Here is a 23,840-nt window from a genome sequence, read left to right as displayed (position 1 = left end):
TCCCGCTGTGCCGCCGCGGGAGGAGAGGCCCGGCACAGCTGCGCCGCGGTGGGGCTGCCGGTGTCTGCGCGGGGCGAATTCCGCTCAACCGGGTGTAATTTCCCCACTGATCTCTCAAAGCAGATCAAGCCCCGTTTATTGGCGCAGCTCCGGCTTTGACAAAGACACCGCTGACCGCGGCGTAACGTCCGAGTCGATGCAAAAACAAAGAACGTGCCTCTCCCGACCACTAACGCTGCCGAAGCTCCTCCGAGCAGATCAACAAGCACCGAACCAGATGGAAGAGGTCTGAAAACGAGGAGGGCCATTACACGCTGCGATGCAGAGCCCTGCGCTCAGGCGCTGTCTGTCACAAAGCCGCCCCGTCCTCGTTGCACCGTTTGCTTTAGAACAGCGTCAGCAGAGCTGCCAAGCGCACCGAGTCCTAAGCACTGCGTGCACAGCGCCGCACTGAAGGATGAGCTTTGTTCGGTTATTATTCTCCCGTTGCGCACACGCTGCTTATACCATACAAAGTGCAGTTATGTACTATCGGACCCCCCCCAGCAGCGCGGCGGGAGGGGGTTCTGCCGGGGGAGGGGAGGGGGTCCCCGAGGGCCGCCCCTCTCCGGCACCGCTCCTCAGGGACGGAGGAACCGCCGCCGGGCTTCGAGCGGGGCCTACGTCGGTAAGCGCTACTTCTCAGCTGGAGCGCAGTGCTCGAGCAGCAGAACTCCACGCAATTCTATTCAACAGAAGCGTCCTGCTCCTCCTGAACGTCACCAAGCGGCGGACACAGCCACCCAACACAGGCTCCCTCAGAGCCTTACCTCCTCGCACCGCCTCCCTCCTCGGCCGCCATGTGGCGCAGCGCGACCCGCCCCGCCCCGCCCACCGCCGCCTCAGAGCCAACGGCTCCGCACGTGACCCCGGGTTTGAATCCTACTGGGCGCTCACCCACCCCCTGCCCGGCACGTGCCCCGGGCTCTGAATCCTATTGGCCGAGACGAGCAAGGGCAGGGGGTGGTGCAACGGGGGCGCTATAAGGAGGCGCGAGGCGGCAGCTCGGCCTTTCCATCGGCGCGGCGGGAGCAGGTGAGTGCTGCCAGCTGTCAGCGGGAGGGAGGGGGGAATGGGAAGCCGGCAGGGTGGATGGAGCTGGGCGGCGCTGATGTCTCTAGACGCGTGTTAGACTTCTGATACAGATGAAGTAAACCGATGTCTGAGCGCCCGCGTTGCTGCGCATCCTGCGGGGCGGATGCGTCGCACAGCTTGTGTAACCTGTCCTTTTCGCTGTATATCTTTCAGGGGCCGAACGACGAGCGGCGCGGTCAATAAAGCTGTGTGGTCCCGCGGACGCGTCCTCCTGGTTCTTTGTGCGCGGTTCCTGCCCCGCACTGCCTTTGACCCGGCGGAGCGCCCTCACACGGCGCCGTCGGCCAAGCAGCAGTGCCAGAGCGAAGCGCTTTGCTCTAACTGGTGCTGCGCGGCGGCCCCGCGCGGCGCTTTTAAAAGCAAGGCACAGCCCGCGCGTGCGCAGACGGGGGTGGGGCTGGGGGGGGCGGTGGCTGCGCTGGGCCGTCCTCGGTGAGGGTGAGGAGGGAGCCCAGGCCCCTGTACCGGCGTGTAAGCAGTGGAGGTCCCCGAATCAGTAGCTGCGACAGAAATAGAGCACCTCAGCTGAGACGAGCGGTTGAGCTGGAGAGATGCACCTCTGTGTGTTCTGGAGTCGTTTTTAAGCGTATAGCAAATGAGAAGCTTGACTCCATGGATCCAAGCTTCAGCTGGTCACAGGGCCTGCATCTTGCCCTGTATTCAGAGCTGGGCAGAGCCACAGCTGCAGGCAGGAAAATTACACGTGCACCCCCACTGAGGGCAGCACTGGATGCCCAATGTCTGCTGAGGTATGGAAGGCCACAAGGAGATGCTGAAGATCACGCACCAAGCTTACTGCAGCAGGTGCTGTGTGCCCCTGCTGTTCTGTGACTCTAGTAATTATCTCAGGGTTTTCAGTGCAGCATAAAATGGGAAAGGTATGGTCTTCATGTGAATGAACACAGCTGTGGTGAGAAATGGCTCAGCAGCAGCTACTACAGCAAAGGAAGGGCGAGGAAGGAGACTGTCGAAATGGACTGAATTTCTCTTCAAGAGTATAAAACAGAAGCCTTTACTTTGAAAGTAAGAACAGGCTCAGGGTGGGTCAACCCTAAAATCATGTGCTGTAGTTATCCTGCAGGGATACCCAACTGGGGTGTATAAAAACTGAAAAAACATCACAGTCACTGTAGTAAGCGGCTTTCTCATGACTCTTGAAGCAGCCTGCAGAAGGAGGTGGTAAGCACTGTGGGGAAATTAACTGAATAATTGGCATGAGATAAATTTATTTAATAAAACAAAGCAAGCAGACTGTAGTTACCCACAGTTTATGAAGTGCAATATGACAATCTCATAATAATCTAAATCTGTTTACACATTAGTGCATCTAGTCCTTTGACTTTAGTTATTGCACATAAAAATTAAATCATATAAAAGACCTGCGTACAAGACATGCAGACTTCATGAAAGGCAAATAGTGCCTACATAATCAGAGCAAAACCCAGAATATACACAGCCTGGAATGGTCAAGGAGGAGTTCAGGTAACAAATATAACCTACTAATATTTCAATTAAAGGTAACCAAAATAGGTGTTCAAATATAGAATTAATTTTAAATATATTAAATGCTAGTTTTCTTTTTATGTTTCAGGCAAGGTGCTGTTTAAAAAATCTTCAATATAATAGCTTCATTTAAAGATGGTAAATCATCAAGTTACACATGGAAATTTTGATTTACATCAAATGTGACAACACAAAGTACAAAAAAGTTCTTAAAAAATTACTTCTAAAAAAAAAAAAGCAAATCATGTTATAAAAGGAGAGCCAGAACTCACCCTCTGTAAACTAAAATGTTTTCTGACATCCATGAACTGTTGGCAACAATGAGCATCAGAAAAATATTGTGTTGAGTAGTGGATATGTAGTGTTCAATTACCGAATTTACTGCATACGCTTAAACTCTTGACTCATCATACTAGATAGAAATAAGAGGCAGTTTCACATGCCTCCCCTTAGTTTTGGCCATTAAGTAGCAGAAACAGTCTTTTATATCACGATCAGCTTGAATTCCTATTTCACCAAGTCCAAAAGAACAATGCATAGGGGTCAAATCTTTCCATTACAGCTGTTTGTTCACAAACATCAAGAGACTGATATCTGGCTTTGTACAGCTGTAATGTGAGAATTTGGTCCCATGCTTTGCATGTAAACACAGTGCAATGGAAAAGAGTCACAGCAACAAATTCTCCTATAAGAAAACTTCGTGTTTCATCGTAGCAAGAGGCTCTATACACAGTAGGGTAACTAAGTACTTCCGGTAATGTGCAGTATTAAACATTTCATGTGTGTGCTCATGTCTTTATAAACATTCAGAATTAGTCATGAATCAAGGTGATTGTACCTCACTATAAGGCTGCTTGCTATAGTTTGGTCTCATGGCTTTACCAACTTTTTTCTCCTCATTTACAAAAATATGACAGTCCCACCTTCACTGATAATTGTGTGTTTTATGGCTAGTTGCTTCCCAAAAAAAAGCACAAGTCCTATATGAAAAAAGTAATATGTATATACCACACTGAATCACAATATTACCTATACATCCAATTTACATTCTTTTATCCTGAAAGCATTTCATATTTTGATTGCTTGACACAAGCTATTGACTGCAGAAGTGAAAGAACATAAAACAGTTCATTCTACACCTCCAACTGCCTGAGAAAGAAAAATATTCTTCCAGTTTTTATAAATTCATTCCTTATTTAGGATTTTTTTTTTCATTTGACACGCAGTTTCTTTGCTGCCAAACAACCTTTCAACGTGTTAACGCACACCAACGTAGCATGAAAACATAAGCTGTGTCAACAAGCTCCTTGATCTATTATAGTTAGGCTCTCCCTCCCTCCCTCCCCCAAAGAACAGGTCATCTCAGCCTCCAAGTTAAAATCCTGATGGTAGCCAGTACAAAAACAAATCAACCGCTTAACGGAATGAAACCATGTCACTGAAGTACACAGGAACAATAACCAGGCAAGTGAGCACAAAGGTATGGTTATAGGCAGACCCTGGGGAGGGGGAAACTGGCACAAATTGATGATGAGAACTACAGCACAGTTTATAAAACCATGAGAATAACCTTTATAATACTGTAAACTGCAAGTCTTCACGTCATGGCTGATCAGGGGCCTCCGTGACCAGATCTTTAGGAGGGTATGTAGAGGAGCGGGGATCCATGGCTGAGTGCATTAAGGGAATATAAACATCATCCATGTTTGGCATGACAAAGATTTTCTGTGAAAGAGATGCAATTAAATCAAGTTACATTCCATATGCCACCTGAAATGTATTATTTTATTTTCAAGAAAGAAGTAAAGGGAGACCTTACTGCCTCAGATGTTCTTAATTTTAGACAACAGTTTGACCCTCCATCATCTAAGAACTAGCACCACACTTTTGTTTAAATACTACAAATTCTGACATGCCATCTATTTCACAGAAATGTCGTGTTCAGATTAAAATAATTCTTACAAGTGCTAAATTTCCATCCAGGTCTATATAGGATCTTAGGACTATCCCAGAAGTCAGATGAATTTTTAAAGTGCATTCCACTGAACAGGAGCAGTAGAGAATGCCTGCTAGTCATGAACAAAATAGGGAACATGGGAAAAATTAAGAACCCACCAAAACTATAATTAATGAAGTGAAAATGTTAAGGAAACACACCTGAAACTCTTGTTCCAGTTTCCTCTCTATCCATTCAGTTACATGAACCAGAGTGACTTCTCTCTCACCAAGTTTCGGCCGAGCTTTTAACTCCAGGTAGGGAGGTCTTCGAAAGCCGTACCTCGAGACAGCACACAGGACAGGTTTTATTACCAACACTCCAACAAAACACACTAAGGTGTGTTAACTACACAATGTTCTCCTAACAGCAATTCATACTAGCTTGTACTGTACATCTTCCAAAACCCATTTCAGCTGCATTTTACCTTTAGGTAGCGCACACAAGTTCCTCTTACCATATTCTGTCAGTAGGTGGAGGTGGAATGTTAATTACTAGTGTTCCTCTGCACTCTTGTACTTCAACTGTTAGCAGCAATGGAGTGTTTGAGACTTCTTCAATTTTCTTCTTTATAAACTCAGTCTCTGTTGCTTTTTGAAAGTATTTTGACTTGGTAATTTTATCCACAATTCTCATGATCTTACTGGTCCGATGCCCTCCAACATACCTTTAGGTAGAAAACAAGAAAATTACACCAAAGTAGTTTTCTTAAAACTATTTGCCAGAGTCCAAAGGATTTCCTATGAAATCACTAGAGTATAAAGGTGCTGGAAAAAAGAGGAGGGCAATTTTGGCAGTGTGCAGAACGATATTCCAAAAATGGTTAACCAGGCCTGCTGCTTTTCCTGGCAATGCCACGTTGCAACCTAGGTTTTTTTAGAACAGATGCTTTAAGGACTGAGTATGTATTTTCTCATACCTATCACGTTTCAGAAACACACCCTAGTAAGAGTCTCATATGTAGTATTTTCCCATATTATATTATACCTGACTGCAGCTCTTATGTAAGAGAGAGTGCCTTGCTAAAGCCTTGTCCTGCAAAAAAAGTCATAATCATCCAGCCAACGAGAGAGTGGTTACTCTATCACCAGATTCTACAGCAGTCATAATACAGATTTTTGAAAAGTGTAAAGAAATTCCTTTAACATCATACTTAAGTTTTTTGCTCCCCTTCTTTGTCTTTTTGATAAGGAGTTCTTCATATGACCTATACCTTTTTAAAAGCCATGAAATGCATCACGGAAATAATTCCAACAATTCATTATGTAGTTTTTTCTAACTGTTTTATGAGCAAAACTCAGAGAAAACTGCCTGGAACATTCTGAATACATCACGGAACCTCTTGGAATATTCACTGTAAAAATCAGCGAGATGCATTCAGACGTAGGAAAGGTGGTTATCTGAAACATTTCAGGCATTACTTCCATCAGATGTAAAAAGAAAAAAAAAACAGGACAGCAACCAAATCAAGAGATGACGTGGCAAAACTGACTTGAAGGAATTTTCTTTAGAACTCTTGTGCAGCATCAGAGGGCAGCATTGCATAGCTCAAGATACTCAAAGCTGTTCAAGAAGGTTTAAAAAGAAAAAAAAAAAAAAGAAGGGAGGAGGGAACAAGAAAGCCTGGCTTGAACAACAATTCTTTGATGTCTTCTTAAAAAGAAAACACACTGGAAACAAAGCATCAACAGGATCAGTATGAATATAACACTGTATACAAACAGTGTTTCAAGTTAACAAACAAAATTCTGTTCCGGACTCTGTTTCCAAGCAGGACAGGCTGGGGAAGTTTCTTGTAGGATCTTTGAACCAAAGACTTGGCTCTCTCTGTATTCAAATAGTGAAGCACTCAGGAGGTGTCAGACAGAACAGCACAGTTTATACTGCAGAAGTGCTGAATTCTGAACAATGCTCCCAGCAGGGTGAAATACATGGCAAGAGTAGCTTTCGTTTGATATGTGGTGTATGGCTTGATTGCTGCTCTTTAGAAATGGCTGAGTTTTGTGTTGGTGCTTGGATATATTCACTCTGACATCCTCTGCCACAATGAATGTTATGGGACTGGACCATGAAAACAGTTACAGTATTAAGTCTGGAAACAGAGCAGGAGGAATAAAAGAATTAACAAGAAACACTACGTAGACAGCTCACCCTTCAGCTCCAGGAGTCACCTGCTTCTCTCCTGCCAGTTCAGGAGCATCATCCTCTTCTGACGACCCAGCACTGGAGGATTCCTCATCGCTGTCTGCAAGACAATACGCCCTTGGCCTGAAACTGAAAGAATGCAATTTCCAGGTCAAATCCAATATTCTTAAATAGCTATTCATCATGCACAGCTCTGGCTGCCATTACGCATACTCTGAGATTCTGAAATACCTTCTCTCTGTCAACTCTATCTAAAAAGGAAAAACACTCTGAAACCAGAGTGCCTTAACTAGCTTCAAAACAAAAAAATGTTTTTTTTTTTCCAGCTGAATATAATCCTGCATTAAAAAAAAATAGATGGCAGGGGAATGTCTATTCTACATATTCAAATTAAATGATTTGAAATTATTTAAATACATTTGAAAACATTTTCATGGAAAGGCACAAGTAGCAGAAGATGAGCAGCATGTAGGTCAGACAGGCTGTGGTTTTTTGGTGGTTTGTTGTTTTTAAACTCCGACAGATGTTCATAAACTGAAAGGTGAGAACACGGAATTCTCTCTTACAAAAAGCAAAGCTAGGGTTCCAGCTTCCCACGCCAATGCCTACCAAATGAATCCCAGAGTCTCTCAGAGATGCTACCTGAGGTGCTCACACACATTCTTCACTGTCACAGCTCTTTCAACCCAAGCTCATCACTTCCATTTTGCCTACTCACACACACACAGCTCTTACAGTGCAGACAACCTCCAGCAACAGTATCACACACAGAACACAACCCAATCAGGTCTTTTTTTTATTCGTTATTATTCATTTAAGGTGGAATATTTTTTTTTGTATGTATTGCTTTTTTTTTTTTTTTCCCTTTCTTGAAAAGAATCCAAGAGGGAATAATATCACATTGAGAAGAGGGAAGAAGTCAAGAAAGAGTAATAAAAAAGTTCTGCTCCCAGGGTACAAAATATCGCACAGTAGCAACTAATTCCTGGCCTTCAACTACGGAAGAATTTATGCACACAATCACACAAACTCAAATCTTTTAAACGGATTAAAATCCGGGAAGGATACGGTGAATACACTTCAGTATTCACAGATCTCCACCTAATGCAAGAGCTTGAAGCTGTTACACAAGCTTCAAAAGCACATGCTTTTGGCCCCAGGGACTGTACTCAACGCTCAAATATTCCACAACCTGTTCAGAATACAAGTTATTGCTGTTTTGTTGTTGTTGTTGTTGTTGTTCGGTTTTGGGGATTTTTTGGTGTGTGTGTTTGGTTTTTTTTGCATGCTCTAGGAGACTTACTTGAAATATTTAATAACCTCACACAAGGCATGCATGGACAGAGGCTACAGTCTGCTATTCTGTGCATGGAACAAACCGGTAGTTGCTGCATTAAGTCCTAATGTGAAAGGACAGAACAAACGCAGCTCACCAGTGCACAGCACTGCTTTCCAACTGCCTACTTAAGAATGAGAGCAGCAATCCCATGACCTCTCTACACCACAGAATGTGCTGCCTAGGCTACCGGAATGAAATAAACCTCTTCTTATCCTGAGATGCATTTGGATCTGCAAAAGAGAAACAGCGCAGCAAACTGAACCACCTCCCTGAGGACATGGGAGGGAAAAAGAGGGAGTCCTGTCACTGGCCCACATAGCAGTGCTGGAGCCACTTCGCAGAGACAGGAGAACCTTACGTTTTTAGGTCAGACTGAAGCTGTACTTTGTATCTGGGTGTGACCCAACTTCCCTTTCCTGCCATGTCATAACACGCAGGGCAAAGCATGCCCCCCTCTTACAAGAAGGTACTTTTATTTGCCTGGGAAGAGGATCCTCTGAAGTGACTCCAGAAGCACGTACCTGCTGGCTGAGGCCAGATCTCCTCGCATTCAACAAAGCAACAATAAATATGCTTTAGTAGGATGTCAGGGGATCTAGCCATACCATGGACCGTCTATACAAGACAGATGTTGGCTGAAAACCACTTTGAAGCTGCGGTACTGATCCTGAGCAGACTGCCCAGTATTTTATGAATTACCATTTGCCAGTTTTGTTTTTTTTTCCCCCACACAGTAGAACAAAGCAAAAAGGACTCAGAAGGTACTAAACTGCAGCAACTCTGGGTTAGCCTGTCTGTGCTTGCCTACTCTCTGGTTTGTTAGAACCTGTTACTGTATCCATTTTATAAAATTACCAATTAAAGTCTCCTCTCTTCTGTTCCTTTGTGACAGCTGCATTGTCCTGAGAGCACACGCACGACAGAATTATTAAACTGTATTGCAGCACACTTAACTTTATTTCAAACAGAAATGCAGCAGCAATGACAGAATGGACTACGACATAGAACCATGTGCCTCATTTCATACTGACAGTATGAAAGGACAGTTAAAACTCAGTATTGAGTCTCCCCTACTCCTCTCTTTCTGGAGAAACAGATGCCTTTCTTACCTGAGTTTTGTTTGTTCCAGGCTATTGATTAACAGAACTGAGCATAAGCAAGCAACATGCAGGACTTACAGGCAATGTAAGATGCAAACCCATCTAAAACAGTTTGGTTTATCATAACAATTGTCACCTGATAATTAAAAAGCCAGTAAAAAGAACTAACACAGCAGAAAGCATAATGAGAAACTTCTGTGCCTCAGTCTTCGAGGTTATTTTTTGTTATTTGTGTTATTGTTTCTGTTGTCAAATAATATCCATTGTAGTCAAGGGGAAAAAAAATCTCATTCAAACAACTTCTATTCTGGTAAAGTTGACATGATATTTGGCCTTGAGCATTTGAATCAGAAGAGGGAGCACGATACATGCAATACAGCATCAGTCAATGGTTCTGCCTTAAAGTAATTGGTTGCTTAGCTACAGACATTTACATTTGCTTTGCTGTGGGCCTATTGCTCACTTAGAAATCATGGTCATTTTTGAATATGAAATCCATGTGTTCACTAATTAGGGACAGAAATAAAAAATACACAAAGAGAATTCTTAGAGATGAGGACAAAAACAAGAATTCCAGTTGAACAGACATTTCCTTCTTTATCTCCATTGGGAGATAAAGAAGTGGGGATTTTTTGGAAAATCAAAACAGGTAAATAGAAGCAGAAAATCAAGAAAACTGGAGACTAAAGAATGGGTGTGATTATTTTTCATGATGCAATAAAGGTATTGAGTAAGTCTTTACATAATATTTACTGTTATTTACTGTTACATGGTTTACAATAATAGTTTTAAGTAGTATCTGCACGAATCTCTCTCTGATATTCTGCCTTTCTGGCTAGGACCGCAAATTAAATGTAAGGCAAAGTTCAATTTCTAATCACACAACATTTTAAAATCCTACTGAAATATAAAAAAAATATGATTCTGCTACAGAAGCTGTCTATTAAGACAATTATCAATAGTGTAATCCAACATTAAAGTTACATAGAAAGACAAGAAGCTCTACACACGTGCGTACACACCTCCCTGCCGCTCCTTTCAATCCCTTACAGAGCCAGAATTGCACATGCACAAAGGAATCCCAACTTTTTCACTAGCAAAGGTCAACTTGCACCATCGCTGTGATATCTTACCCTTCCTTGCCAATCTCTCCAACTTTCAGTGCTTCGCCAAGAGGCTCTTTACCAAGTTTGGTCAAGTTCATCTTGGTCTCTAGGGTCATTAGAAAAGATCCGTTGTAGGACATTTCCAAGTCAATCCAAAGCCCTAAAAAATTAACAACAGGCTGTAATTTTTAGTCATAATAATTTTAATGTCAAGACAAAACTTTAACAAATAAGTCTACTCATCACACTTTTTCCAAAGAGAGAAAAAAAAAAAAAAACTTTGTCAACGGATTATATCATTAATTCAGAATAAATTAAGAGCTTATCAAAGCAAGCTCTTTTATAAGCTTAATGTGAATAGAAAAAGTTAAAGGTTAGGATATCCACCAAAGGCAGGGCAAAAGACAGATGGGTCTAGTACAGCTAATGACCTATAAAAGGAGCATGATGTGATTTGCACACACCTAAACCGCTTAAGAGATCTGAATCAAGATAAAGAAAATAGAATACAATCAGGGATTCACTTCAAATACTATCTGCAGTACTGCTCCAAGCCGAACTGCAATCAGGACACCCCTTTGTATTACACCACCCAAATGAATCTGAAATCCCAGAACAATGTCTTTTGTTTCTCAACATGCTGTTTGGCTGTGCTTTCAACAATGGCCTATTGAAGAAGTATGAAAACATTCTCTCAGTAACTCAACTGCTGGACTTCTCCTTATGACTCACAGGTCATTACTGAGAACAATTCTAGACGTGTAGGGTTAAGGTAAGTCCTATTGCCTGGGCAGACTACTTGCTTACCAAAATCACCCAAAAAAATCATCTTAGGGAATAACTGCAAGATTACATCCCACCTCATAAGTGAGGCATGCAGTCCTAAGAGTGAAAAAGCTGTAGGGTATTTGCCATCCAGAGATTAGATATCCGATGCCACTGAGCATAGATTACAATTTTTTCTTTTCTAGACATCACAGCTGCACACAATGTGCCTTACCAGTATCTAGCACATCAGATGTGCCTCCCACTTTTATTTGGAAGCAATTAAAGGCAAATACTGTTTAGTTTTGACTGACGTAAAAGAGATATCCTTTATCAATTAATAAGTGTCTTCTCTTCTGCAAAAGCATACCAGAAGAATGCCACTGTCCCCAGTTCCACCTGTTTCCATCAACAGAAATACACACAGCTCCCAAAGACCAGGTCACTGACACGCAATGAGCTTATATACTGGAAATGGAACCGTATTAACAGAAACAAGATTTTCTTCTCCTAATATTGTCTGTTAATGTATTTAGTTACTTTCCAATCTCTTCTTTGCTATCAAGCACTGACAGAGAAGGACGGATGAAAAAAAGCATATCTGTCCGAGATATAAAGCCTTGTAGGAGGTAACCACAAGTGACTGATTGTCTCAAGTAAGTTAAAAAAGAAACCTTAGAAGTGTTCAACCTGGATACCAGCTTGTAGTTTGAAGGAGTTTTTCTTACAAGTGTGATTAGCTCGTGTGTCAGCCTACACAAATAGATGTAATCTTATGAAAACAAGCATTTCCAAAGCATCACCCCTTTATTTATGTCCTTAAAGTACAAAAGCAAAACAGGTTATTTCCGTAATTGCTCCATGCAAGCTCTTAGAAACTCACCAACTAAGAGTTCACACATCATTCAATAACGTGAAAAATTACAAAGGATTACAAATTCTACAATAAATGACAATAAACTGTGACAATAAACTTGTCACAGTTTAACTGAACAAGGAACTGAAGGAGTTCTCACTGCTGTAGTCAGTATTTAATAGAATCAGAAATATTCAGTCTCCTAAACCCCATCTCATGACTGAGAACAGCAGTCCTTGGTTATAACTGGACTTATTAGAACAGAGAGAAAGGAATTCAAAAAATGTTTAAATCTGTTTCACTCAGATAACCTCTTAAAGAACAGAACAAAACAATCACGTTAACCCAAACAAAGCCTGGTACACTAAGGAATTTAATACAGCTTTGTTGATTTTCAATTTATTTCAATCAAGAGTTACAATTTGCTTTCATACAAAGCACTGAATGTACATCTTTCATCTACCTCCAGAGTCCTGCATCTCTGGCAGAGGAGATACGAGCTTATTCCATCTATTAAGTTTTTATTTTTTCCCGCAAAAAACAGTTGGTTTCTCAAGCCAATAAAACAGTTTGCTCTTTTCAAACAAGTTCTTCTATAAAGCTCAGCTCTCAGAAGCTGCGAGAGCAGTGTACCCGGCACTGCAGAGATAAGGCTTTCTCCAGAGCTGCAAGTCTCAGGTGAGAAGCCAACAAAAGCATTTGGATACCATATGTACAATGCAGTGTTTGCCCTCATGCAGCTTTGGGTTGTTTGGTTTTTTTTTAATTTATTTTTAAATGTTCAAGATAATTTTAACAACTCCCCAATGTCTGTTTTGTTCTCGCTTTGACAAGCAAAAGGTTAGAGTTCACTGACCTTCTCATGCTTTTAAGCAGTGCTTTGAACAGCACTTTTTTTTTTTTACACTACTGATAGAGTTTTATTTATTTTCTCCTAAATTTTCAAGTATCTTCTATTCTTGCAGAAGTCTGATGTTAACTGTTCATCAGAACCAGCAAAAAGCACTGCAGGAAGAGTGCCAGACATCAAAGCCACAGTTCAATACATCTTAAAAAAAGACCATGTCCAATCTATGTGATTATGTGATGTGAATTATGACCCTTAGGAGCCATGAGAGGAACTGAGATCTTGAAGAAACAGTATATTAGAAACCTCCCAGTAAACCAGCCGAGCTCAGCACTGGAGCTTCCCCCAAGCAGCACTGCAGAAAAGATCTAGTGCTAAATATACCCACCTGTGTGCTCAATACCCTCATGCTCTGCAAAGATACTGTGTACTGTACTTCATTAAATCAGTAACATACACAAGAAAAAAAGTAAATATTAAGATATTTACAATATCAAAATATTGTAAAATGGAAGCAGGGTAAATTTGCAACTTTAAACAGTTATAGTCAAATTGGTAGAAAGGGCAACAACGAGTAACCCAGTTATCTGTTCCAACTTCACTCTATGTTTGTTTTTATCCTAAATGTACTACAGAGATTTGCTGAAGTTTTGGCTTTTTCCAAGCCTCTCCAGAGGTCTCTAATACTCTTAAGCAGTATTATCAATTCATTAAATTCCTACCATCTCACTACCGGTTCACTGCTTTGGCACCATCCAGAAATGATTTAGTCTTGATAGCTTCATACAAAAGTTGGAAGAGCAGTTTAGAAGTAAGTTGTTTGTCGTGTAATCCATAGTTGTACCACATCAGGTCCTCCAAGGGAATATTTCCCTTTAGACCAATTAGAAACTGCTCCACTTCAAGTCAGATAAATCTCTTGCATGTCTCCCATCCAGTGTAACAACATGGTAAGTAAACGAGAGAATGGACTGAGAGCAGACAAGTTATGAAACCCTTAGTAAACTCAAAAACAATTTCAAATGAAATGACTGCTCTGATTACACACCTTAGAAGAAAGATAATGACCAATTCTCCTCAGCATGTAGAAGAATAAATACTTTTGAAGCTAAATTCACCTTTTTTTTTTTTTTTTCCCTTTTCTTTCTTTCTGTGAAAGTACTTAGGTGACAAGAGTATTCTCCAGTATACTCCTGTGACCAAATTCAAGCCAGGAAGAATAGAAAAGGAGAAAAAAATTCTAATCCATAAAGTAGCAGTATGAAAGTCATTCAGCTTAAAGAAAATTCATCTTTAACAGTGGGGACATAGACACTTTAAAATACAGCATCATTTTTTTCTTTCCAAAGCGACACTGCAATTTTTGTTTTCTGATTTATTACAATTGTGTTTTCTGAATCACTGCTTTCAAAGCAGAGCAACTTCTCCTGGAGAGCCAAATCTATTTTCTGCTGTGGTACAGAATCAGTTCTTTCCTGATGAGACGTGCATTGTTCTCTCTAGTCCACAACAGAGTGGCAGATGCATCTCTCTTGTATGCTAATTTTGGTTTAGTTCCGTAATAAAATTTAATCTACAATTTTTCCCAACAGAAAGACATGTTCACATTTCATTAATTTCTGTATCTGCAGAACTATGTTTATACCAAGCCTGATGCTACAGAGATCTCTCAGTACCTTGGCAGAATAAGTTCTTATTAAGTGTACCTTCCTTAAATTGAAACACCTGAGTTTTGCTCTGTTGCTCTTGCAATTCTCCACAGACATGGAGGCACAAACCTGGCAAATACAGAAGAAGAAACATGTATTTTACCTCTGTAATCAACAGAAGGTTTGAAGGCTTGAAGGATCTTCGGCACTGCTATCCCCATGTCAAGCTCAGTCAGCGTTAGCTCATTCATGAAGTATGGCAGCTATACAAACAGAACATAAAAATCAAGCCCACGTTGTGAAACTATACATCATCGTCTCCTGAGAGTAGGAAGTTCATTAAACTTAAGGAATGGATTGAGCCACCAGTGAAAGAACATAAATGCAATTACACAAATTACCTCAAATTCTAAGATTTCATATTTGTTAGTTTCAAAATATTATTTTAGGGAGAGATTTAGCATCAGAACTTAGAGAATGCTTTTAAAGCTATGTTTAGGTTTGGATGTTGACTTCAAGTTTCCGGGATGCTTTGTAGTCAAAGCATGAAAACAGCCCAAGAGCAGTCTAATTCCTACTTTACTAGGAATATAAACCAAAGATTTTTTCAGATTTTATGTTCAGAGAGATATTTTAAAATTGAAGTTACATCAGTGTCTTAGCCATTTTTATTAAAGGCAAATTATTTCATAACACTTTAAATACATCTAATAATTTTAGTATTACAATACTAAAAGGAAGAGTATTTCAATTATTTGAGTATCTATTTACTTGTAAGCATTTCTAATTGTTAGAATTTCTATCTCTTCAGGAATAATGCTTCAGCCTATCAAAATACATCCATCCCTCGTACTTAGTCTTTCCACTCAACTGTTTCCAATTAGATGTTTGAATATCCTGCTGTCACAAATGTGGAAACAGCCAGGGCAGAATTAGGTTACTGCTTATTTCCCAAAGCACAAACAACACTATCTCACAGCTGGTGCTGGCAGCTATATTTCAGAGCTCTTGTCAACAAGCCTACATCTTCCCTCGCCTTCAGGAACAGGCAAACTCCTCCCCCAACATCAGGAGCTGAACAAGCCAATGATTAGCTGCCGCTGTTCAGAAGAGTTACAGAATGCAAAGGAAAGACACAGAAGTCACTCAACAGCATCACTTCTCCCTTCACCTTTTGAGCTTATGCAGTCAAATAACTCTATTCCATCACTTCAGAGCTTGACTACTACTCCCACCAACCTCTCCTGCAAGCAGTGCACCTCTGAAGGTGGTTCTCTGACCTCCTCTTTCTCTACAGAAATTGACTATTTCCCATAACAGATTTCATCCAAAACTGTATCTTCACAATTCAGTGGGGAAAAAAAAAAAAACCCAAAACATTAGTAATTAGTAACATTACAGTAATCCTGGCTATAGAGACCCGAGTCAGTAAGCTTAATAACTTAAAGCCAGCTCCACTTACCCTTAAAGTAAATACAGTAATATTTCTACTTTTTAACACAGAAACTTTACAGATTCAAATTGTTGATCAGAAACTGAAGTAACAAAGTCAACTTGTCATGATTCTACTGTGAAACGGATAACAAAACTTACTTGAAGCTCTGCATCACATTTGTCTACCCCAACTGTTTTTCCAGATATCCAGACCTCTGTAAAAGAGTTTCTTCTACTGATTTTGAACTCAAAGAAACATGTGAAGTACATGTTTCCAGATCAGTTACCTTTATTTTACTAAGCTTCATTTGAATCTTCTTTGACACTAGATCAGACCAATATTTTTCTCCTAAAAAATCCCAAAATATTCTTCCAAGCAAAGCGTTCACCCAGACCTCCTGTTCTTCTTCCTCAGCTTCCACGTGGGCATCAGGTAACTGAAAACACAGAGCAGGTTATTCAGCTGTGGAAATTCTATTCTAAGGTCAAAAAGGCCTCATTTGCACCAGGAAGTTCCGTGTTACAGCCTAGGTCAGTTAAGAACTCTAATGTTCAACACAGGCAACAGCTTTACAGCCATGTCAGCTGGCCTGACATGAGCTTACTTGTCATCATCCTGACATGCAACAGAGCAAATGAGACTACGCTGCTACAGATTCAACTCTGGCAATAAAATGAGAATGCTATACATATTTTAACCTCTGGCAGAAAAAGCAGATAACCTCAGAGTGGGCAGCCCTACAAATATGTCTGTGGCAGAGACACTCTCCCTTCCCAACAAACCTTACAACAGCTACGCTACGCTTTTTATTTAGAGAAGAGCAAAGCCCAATATCAAATACAGTTCTGAGAAGTCACAAATTGAAGATAAATACAGTACAAGTAAACATACTCTTCCTTCCAATGGTTGCACATAGGTTTCAGGAAGCCATATTGTTCCTTTGGCTGCATAAGAGGTTTTGTTTACAGTCCAAGAGAGTTATGTGTTGGTTTACTGGAGAAACCATCTCAAAACACCTGAAGATACTGCACATTCAGATGTTGCACCTCTGACTACAGACATGAAAGCAGAAACAGCTGAAATAATCTGGGATGTGTACATAACACCATGTATTTTATTAGAACCAGCAGGCTGATACTTTATGAAGGCAAGACATTTAATGTCTTTGAACTACCTGCAATGAAAGGAGAGTTTGTCATTACTACAGGTAGAAAGTCGGAAGCCAACAGAAAAGCACTGCTTTCTAAGAGCAATCATGTAGATGTTACAGTTCTGAATTTCATTTCTTGGCAATGATTGCTCCCAGTGGCTGCAGCCTCATGCAGCAGCTTCTGCTGTGAATCACTGTGTCCAAGTTTCCCACCTGTTGATCTATTTATAGAATTATTTTTGACCCCTGCTCAATTCAGCAGTGAATTCGTCACTGTTTCCAGGGTTGTCAGGGGCTAGACTTGCTTTTTTCCTGGGGAGCTGCAGAAATTTTTCTACATATGCTATACTGTGGCCTCCTGTGCCTTTCTGAACATTTATGAAAGTCTGTCAAAGATGCAGAACACGAATTACACCTTTGAAGAGAATGGTGATCACACTTTTTGTTAAGGTTCCATTTATTAAGTGTTGTATTTTATACTAGAGTCTTATAAAGAGCGATTCATAAATGTGCTAGTTTGTTTTCTTTTTCCTCTCCTACGTAACTACTTCATTTAGAAATGAGTTAACAAGATAAAATACATCACCACCTCTGATGCATCTCTTTGGGGAAAAAGTATTACCTTTTTCACAGCTGTAGGGCTGCTATCTGCACTGAGGACTGGACTACTCGAAGGGCTCTTCTTTTCCTGTGGAACACACTTTGCCATATAAATATTGTAGTCCAGAAGCATTTTCTGCCGCAGATTGCCCGCCAGATCCTTGTGTTTAGGCTGGGATGCAATTTCTTCTGCACTTCCCTTGCTGCTGCTACGACTGTGTGTAAGAACTCCAGACTGACTCTCCGTTCTACCGTGTGCTGACAAGATCCCTAAATCAAAAGGAATAATACTTGTTAAACAGAAAAGGAATTTGACAGTCAGATAGCAGAACGTATGATCACACAATTCAAGGAACAAATTAAGCTAGCAGATTTAATTTATTCTGAAAAAAGACCAACGTAGTGCTCTCTCATTCTGAAGGGCAGAAGTAAAGTCCACAAGTCCGTGTTCAGCTGGTCACAAGCTTAAGACAGTCAATAACCTAGGCATGACTCAGCACTCAGGAGGATGTGTGACTGGAAAACTCAGCTGATCAATTCCACATTTAAATACAGACACTCACATATATACAACATATGGCAGAATTCCCAACAGCTCTGCTGGGTAATGCCTAAAATAAAAGTCAGGTGATTAAAATGTACCTATAACTAATTTATGTCTTAAGTTTAATTATAGACTGTTACAATTCAAAAGACTGTCAAAAGCACATAACTATTAGAATTCTAATTATCCATTAATTTTGTATTTGTATTTCAAGAAACTGTAGGCCAGAAATAATGATGTTAACCTTTAAATAACTTCTCAGAGAGATGAAGAACAGTATGAGTCATTCCATTTTAAAATCGTATCAGAGGATGGCTTAAAATTAATATTTCAAATATTTGTTTGGTATCAGCTTATTTGCCATGTTTATTGGTTTGGATATATATTAAAACAGGTCTTTCTATTTAAAAACCAAAAACGTGTTTTGCCGTGACGTTAAGCCAAGCGAAAGCATTACATTCTTTACAGGAGACTGGAATGGAAGAAAAGGTAACATAGGACTAAATCTAATACTGCAAATGTTGTCATCTGTTCCAGCAGGTGAGAAGGAAAAAGATGGAACAACTAATCCTTACAGAAGTTACAGTCATAGAAAAACAGTGCACTCACACAAAACAGTCTAAAAACAGTAAGAAAAGTTGAGGACATACTGCCAAATATGCAACCAAGAGAGGAAAAGCTGGTGTACGGAAGGGGGAATCAAGAGGCCAACATAAGAAGCAGGAGGGTGCCTTTGGTATTACTTGTCTGTTGAGATCTCAGTACCTCCACAGTTGCTATAACTATCACTGTGAAAATGTAACTTCGATTTGCTTCTTTTAATGGATAGCTTCACTGGGAAAAATATATGATATACATATGAATACCTGGCTTGCTAGAAGGCTTCTTGGCTTCAGACTTCAGCTTGGATGCTAGAAGGAACCTTCTGAACCACTCCTCCTTCTCCCTACCTGTCCTTCCAAAGAGATAAAGCACTTGATCTTTTTGGCTAGTGTACTTGGCTCCATCCTGAGCTTTCTTGGATTCCTCATTGTTCAAGTCCACTTTCTCAGAAGACAACTTTTCTTCTGCATTCTCTTTATCAGTCTGGGCTTTAGCCATGAAGTCATCCTGTCTAGCAAGTTCAATGCAAATAGGGTACTTCTTATTCCAAATTCGTTTTCGTGCCAGACTTTTGGGAACCAGGGAAATCTGAAGGACAAATGAGAGAGTTAAATTCACTTATTTTTTGGTTTTATCTTTTATGTTTCAAAAAGTCACATGTATAACATAAGAACATGAGACAGACAGATCATACACCAGACCTCCTGGGTTCAACTGACTCTTAATTTGTAGCTGCTTGCTGTCCAATTCACCAAGTCTGTGAGGAGTCACAGCATTTAGAATTAGAAGTTTTGATTTTTGGAATGGGAGGCAGGGAATGAAGGAAGGTTTTCCTCAGTGTCTACTTGGTCCTTCTCTCCCTCCAACTCCCACAGTCCTCTGAAGCATAGTTTCCTCCTAATCTGTACTGCCAAGGTCCTCTACTCATGCAGCATCTTATAAAAAAAATCAATTATTTTAATAATGAGGTATTGATATATTACTTAATGTAATGTTCACGGAATCAACTTTACATAGCAACTCCTCACATACTTGAGGAAGGCAAATAACTAGGGAAACTATCCAAGCATTATTCTTGATGCACACTCCCAGCTGCAAAATTCTAATTCAATGAAAGTGAAATGCAAACGCTGCGTGAACTGCCTTGAGATAGAGACAACAACCAAGGATTACACATTCCAGTATAAACTTCAAAACAGTCAACATGAAATCTAACGCATAGAGAACAATTCTCTAACCTCCCACGAGTTGCCTTTTTCAAACTGACAAAGGAAAAATCATGCCTTCCATTTACTGTGTAATATGTATTTTTTTCCCCAAATCCTGCTCAATCTTCCTCCCTGGCACAATTTTTTGCAAGTTAGTTACAGAAACAGTTTTGTTTACACAATGACAGCACATGTAACTAGAGTGATGAAAAAAGGTGAAGTTTCAAAGTACTCTGTTAAAATCAGATATAAGTAAGGCACACTCACCTTGCTCTCCGTAAGTTCATAAATTTTCTGGCTGACATACGTGACTTCAGGCTTTGGCTCATTGTACACAGCTCTCCTAGAAATATTTTTATTAGGTTTTGAAAGCCTTAAGGTGCTTCCTTCAAGTCGCACGTAGACAGAATGAGTCAGCGTAGCATGGTATGTTTCTGGATCGTAATTATAAATTTCATTCATCCATCCCTGGAGAAGAAAATAATTGTTAACAGGCTTTTAAGCTGCCAGAAAGCCAACTACAGCATGTACATAGAAGTTTAAAAGTTTTAAGCAATTATCCAAGCTTTTGCCACGCTCATGTCACTGCACAAATACAAAGCAGTAAACACACAAAGTGAGGTAGCACCCGGCTGACAGCGCATGAGATGAGGACTACATCCCAAGCACAGTCTGGTTTTCCAAGTACATCATTTTGTGTGAGCAGCTCCTCATCTCAGGGAGCAGCTCCCTCACCTCATCTCACTGAACTGCAGACACAGGCTGGCTGGGAAGGCCACGAGCCAGCTGGGAAGGACACGTGCAGAGCAGCCTGTCCACCGCCACAACGCGCTGACATCTTAATTGCCAACAATCAGGGCAGAACAAGCAGCCTGCTCACGGGCAGCGCCGGCGCTGTCATCACACCAAGAATCGAGGACTACACTGCAGTTTGTTTTAACGCACCACCGCTGCTTTACATCATTTAATGCGCTGTGCAACCGTGCATTTACAACACAAGTCAGACATGGGGATTAAATTTCAGGTATTCCTCTGCAGCGAGGAAAAAAAAAAGCTATAGAAAACAGAAGAATCACAGCTGTAAGCAGGCTGCAGGTACTGATTCCAACCACGGAGGTGATGTCACACTGCACTAACATCTGCTTACAGAAAACACAAGATGACAAGCGAGGCAGAACCAGCCAGAACGCCCATTCACAGCAGGCAAAATTTCCTTCTCTTAAGCTGCCAAATAGCATACTTGGCTAATGACTTGTACCTGCCCACCAACACCTTAATTCTGCAGGTATTCATTAGTGTCAATAGACAGTGGAAGAGAGGCTTCCAGGGAGGCTCTCTGGGGCACAAGGAGAAGTGGCAGCTTTGTGGGTACCCGGGGAGCATCGCAGGGCGAGGAGCTGAACCAGCACTCCAGGATTCTTCACGACAACCCAGAAGTTCCAACTACGTGCGAAACATCCCAGATCTTACCGCGACATTAACTTCTCTGATACGTTTCCACCCACACGCTGAAACGTAACATTTATTTTAACGCTCATTTGCTCCAGCGCCATGAAGACAGCGTACCCTTTCTTAGATGCCATAGTAACAGTGGCATCTATTTTTTGCTTGCTCTGACATCTAGCTCTATTTTCACCATAAATCCTAAAAAAAATCACCTGGATCAATTAGCATTCTTTTTATGTTCAGGAAAGATTAAGCCATACATCTCTGCTCAGCTCCAAGGCTGGCGGCCTCGTTATTAACAGAAATATCAGTGTGTGCTCTCTGAAGAAGCTTTGTGTGCGGTTGTTTGCTTACATGGGGTTATGCACAACCGCTGCATAAGGAATACAATGCACGAGGAAGAGCTCTCCATAAACCACCAGGGTTCTGCACAGCAGGGCTGATGTTTGAGCCTATCCTATTTGCTATCATATCTTGATTATTAAGTCAAGACATCTTTGAGCAGACAGCAATTAATTTGCGGCCAGGAACTCCAGCTGGACTTACTGAAGCACAAGGACATCAAGTGATTTGCCTAGAGCCGCTACGCACCATCCGTCCTCTTGGTGCAGAACTCAAATATCCACACAGCTCACAGGGCTCTGGACAGGCTCCCACCTGCCCCCAGATCAGGTCTCCGGGCTATTTCTAGCTCAGACAACAAGGTCTGGAGGTCTGCAGCCAGGCAAACATACAGACAAAAGTTTGCTGCCTTAAAAGCTTATCATCTTGCAGTGAAGCTCCACCGAAGAGCAAGCAAACCTGTACCAAGAGGAAGGAATGCACAGAAAGAGGCTCTTTCCATGAAGCATAGCCACAGAGGCTGGGTTTTTAACGACCATAAGCTACAGTGTTATTTGCAGGAAGAGGGCTGGAAACCCCCAAGTACGCAGGGTTCCGAAAAAGCAAGGAGGGAGTACACTTGAAGGTTCTCTAACATCCCACGTGAGACAGAACCAGCTGCAGCATTCCGACACCAGCACTCAGCCCAGCGGAGGAGGTGCAGCAAAGAACAACGCCCATTTATGCACTGTTCTCAACACCACAGTACCATACCTAGAAGCAAAAACCCACAAGCACAGCTCCAAAGCTGAAAAGCTAAGATGAGACAAACACCTCTGTGCACACATCGGATGCACGAGCCTTGCGATGCTTTCTCAGCAGCTCCACAACCATTACCCAAGACCCTAACGGTCACGTCTGAGTGGTCAGGAGCAAAGGGGACTGCATTAAGCCACTATGTCACCCACTGCACCAGCACCTGTCCTACCCAGCTTCTCCCTGTTGAGTGCTAGCCCCCACCTTTCTGCCAGGTTTCCTGACACTACACCGTTTAACAGCATACTTCAGGACTCTCTGCCTCCTTAGTGTGCAAATTCTCACATCAGTTTTGGCATCTGGGAGCCCTGGAAACTCCCATCTGCTCCTCCCATCCGCACCATGTGCCCCCCTTGGTGCTGGCAGCACACGGAGCTGTCACCTGCCATGCACAGCTCTCCAGTTCCATGGAACCACCCAGACACTGCCCGCTCAGCAGGCAGCATGAAAGAGACACCGTATAACTGCGAGCCCTCCCTAAACATAAATTTTGAGTTTCCTAATTTCTGAGGATGCGTGCTTGCCTTTTTCCACTCAAATTTCAGGTTATTTTGCAACACAGACGAAAACTGCACAGTTCAGAGGGGAACAGTAATAACTCCCCAAATGATGACTCTTCACTGTTAATGAATCTGAAAGCATGTGCCAGGTGCAGAAATATTTTTTCCCCATCTATCCAACAGTGTTAAGAGATGGGATGATACCATCTGCCCTCTCATTTTCAGCATTTTTCACTGTTGTACAATAAACCATAAACCAAAAACATTTTTCAGTTTATCCAAGAAGCAAGTCCCCACATTCTAAGAACAATTTCAGCAGAGGGGCCTTCACATCTCTCTTTGCAAAAAGAAATTGAAACAAAAGATTCACAACCAAAGGAAACCACTTTGCAATGCTTCTAAACAGAGGAGTTACGTTACTGTAGCGTATCAGCAACAGATAAAATTCTGCCAAACTACTGAAGCAACAATGGATTTCCTTGTGCAGGAGGGCAGAGACTGTAGGACGGGTTTTTTCATACCAGCGAAGTTGTTAAAATGAGAAATCTAGTAATTCAGGGAGGACAATGACTACAGTCACGCGCTGCTCTGCAGCTGCTTGCCATTTGCGCTGATCCTGTGATGTCCAGCTCTGAAGGTCAGCAGCTGCTCTGAACTCACAGCTGAAACCGGGAGAAAGTGCCTCCTGATCAGCGCGGTACCAAACCTGAAAAAAGCATCTGGGCAGAGCAGCAGCAGGCACGGCTTTTATGGCAAAGGCCACGGGTGTTGTTCCAA

General features: G+C 41.5%; 1 protein-coding gene across 2 annotated transcripts in view; it reads right to left on the bottom strand.

Moving 5' to 3' along the window:
• The window catches only part of TEX2 (testis expressed 2), a 44,822-nt gene continuing 23,322 nt past the window's right edge, over nt 2,341–23,840 (bottom strand). For both annotated transcript variants that reach the window (XM_021414742.1, XM_021414740.1), the window contains exons 3-12: nt 20,248–20,448; nt 19,036–19,360; nt 17,648–17,895; nt 16,162–16,311; nt 14,604–14,703; nt 10,351–10,483; nt 6,785–6,907; nt 5,091–5,300; nt 4,795–4,915; nt 2,341–4,362 (exon numbers count right to left, since the gene is read on the bottom strand). In XM_021414742.1, coding sequence (XP_021270417.1) covers nt 4,240–4,362; nt 4,795–4,915; nt 5,091–5,300; nt 6,785–6,907; nt 10,351–10,483; nt 14,604–14,703; nt 16,162–16,311; nt 17,648–17,895; nt 19,036–19,360; nt 20,248–20,448 — 1,734 coding nt within the window. In that variant the 3' untranslated portion in view covers nt 2,341–4,239. The remainder of the gene's footprint in view (nt 4,363–4,794; nt 4,916–5,090; nt 5,301–6,784; nt 6,908–10,350; nt 10,484–14,603; nt 14,704–16,161; nt 16,312–17,647; nt 17,896–19,035; nt 19,361–20,247; nt 20,449–23,840) is intronic.

The sequence above is a fragment of the Numida meleagris genome, chromosome 17, assembly GCF_002078875.1.
Source record: "Numida meleagris isolate 19003 breed g44 Domestic line chromosome 17, NumMel1.0, whole genome shotgun sequence".
In the NCBI taxonomy this organism is placed as follows: Eukaryota; Metazoa; Chordata; class Aves; order Galliformes; family Numididae; genus Numida; species Numida meleagris.
Note: the sequence above shows the minus strand (reverse complement) of the source record. Positions and strands in the feature narration are given on the sequence as shown.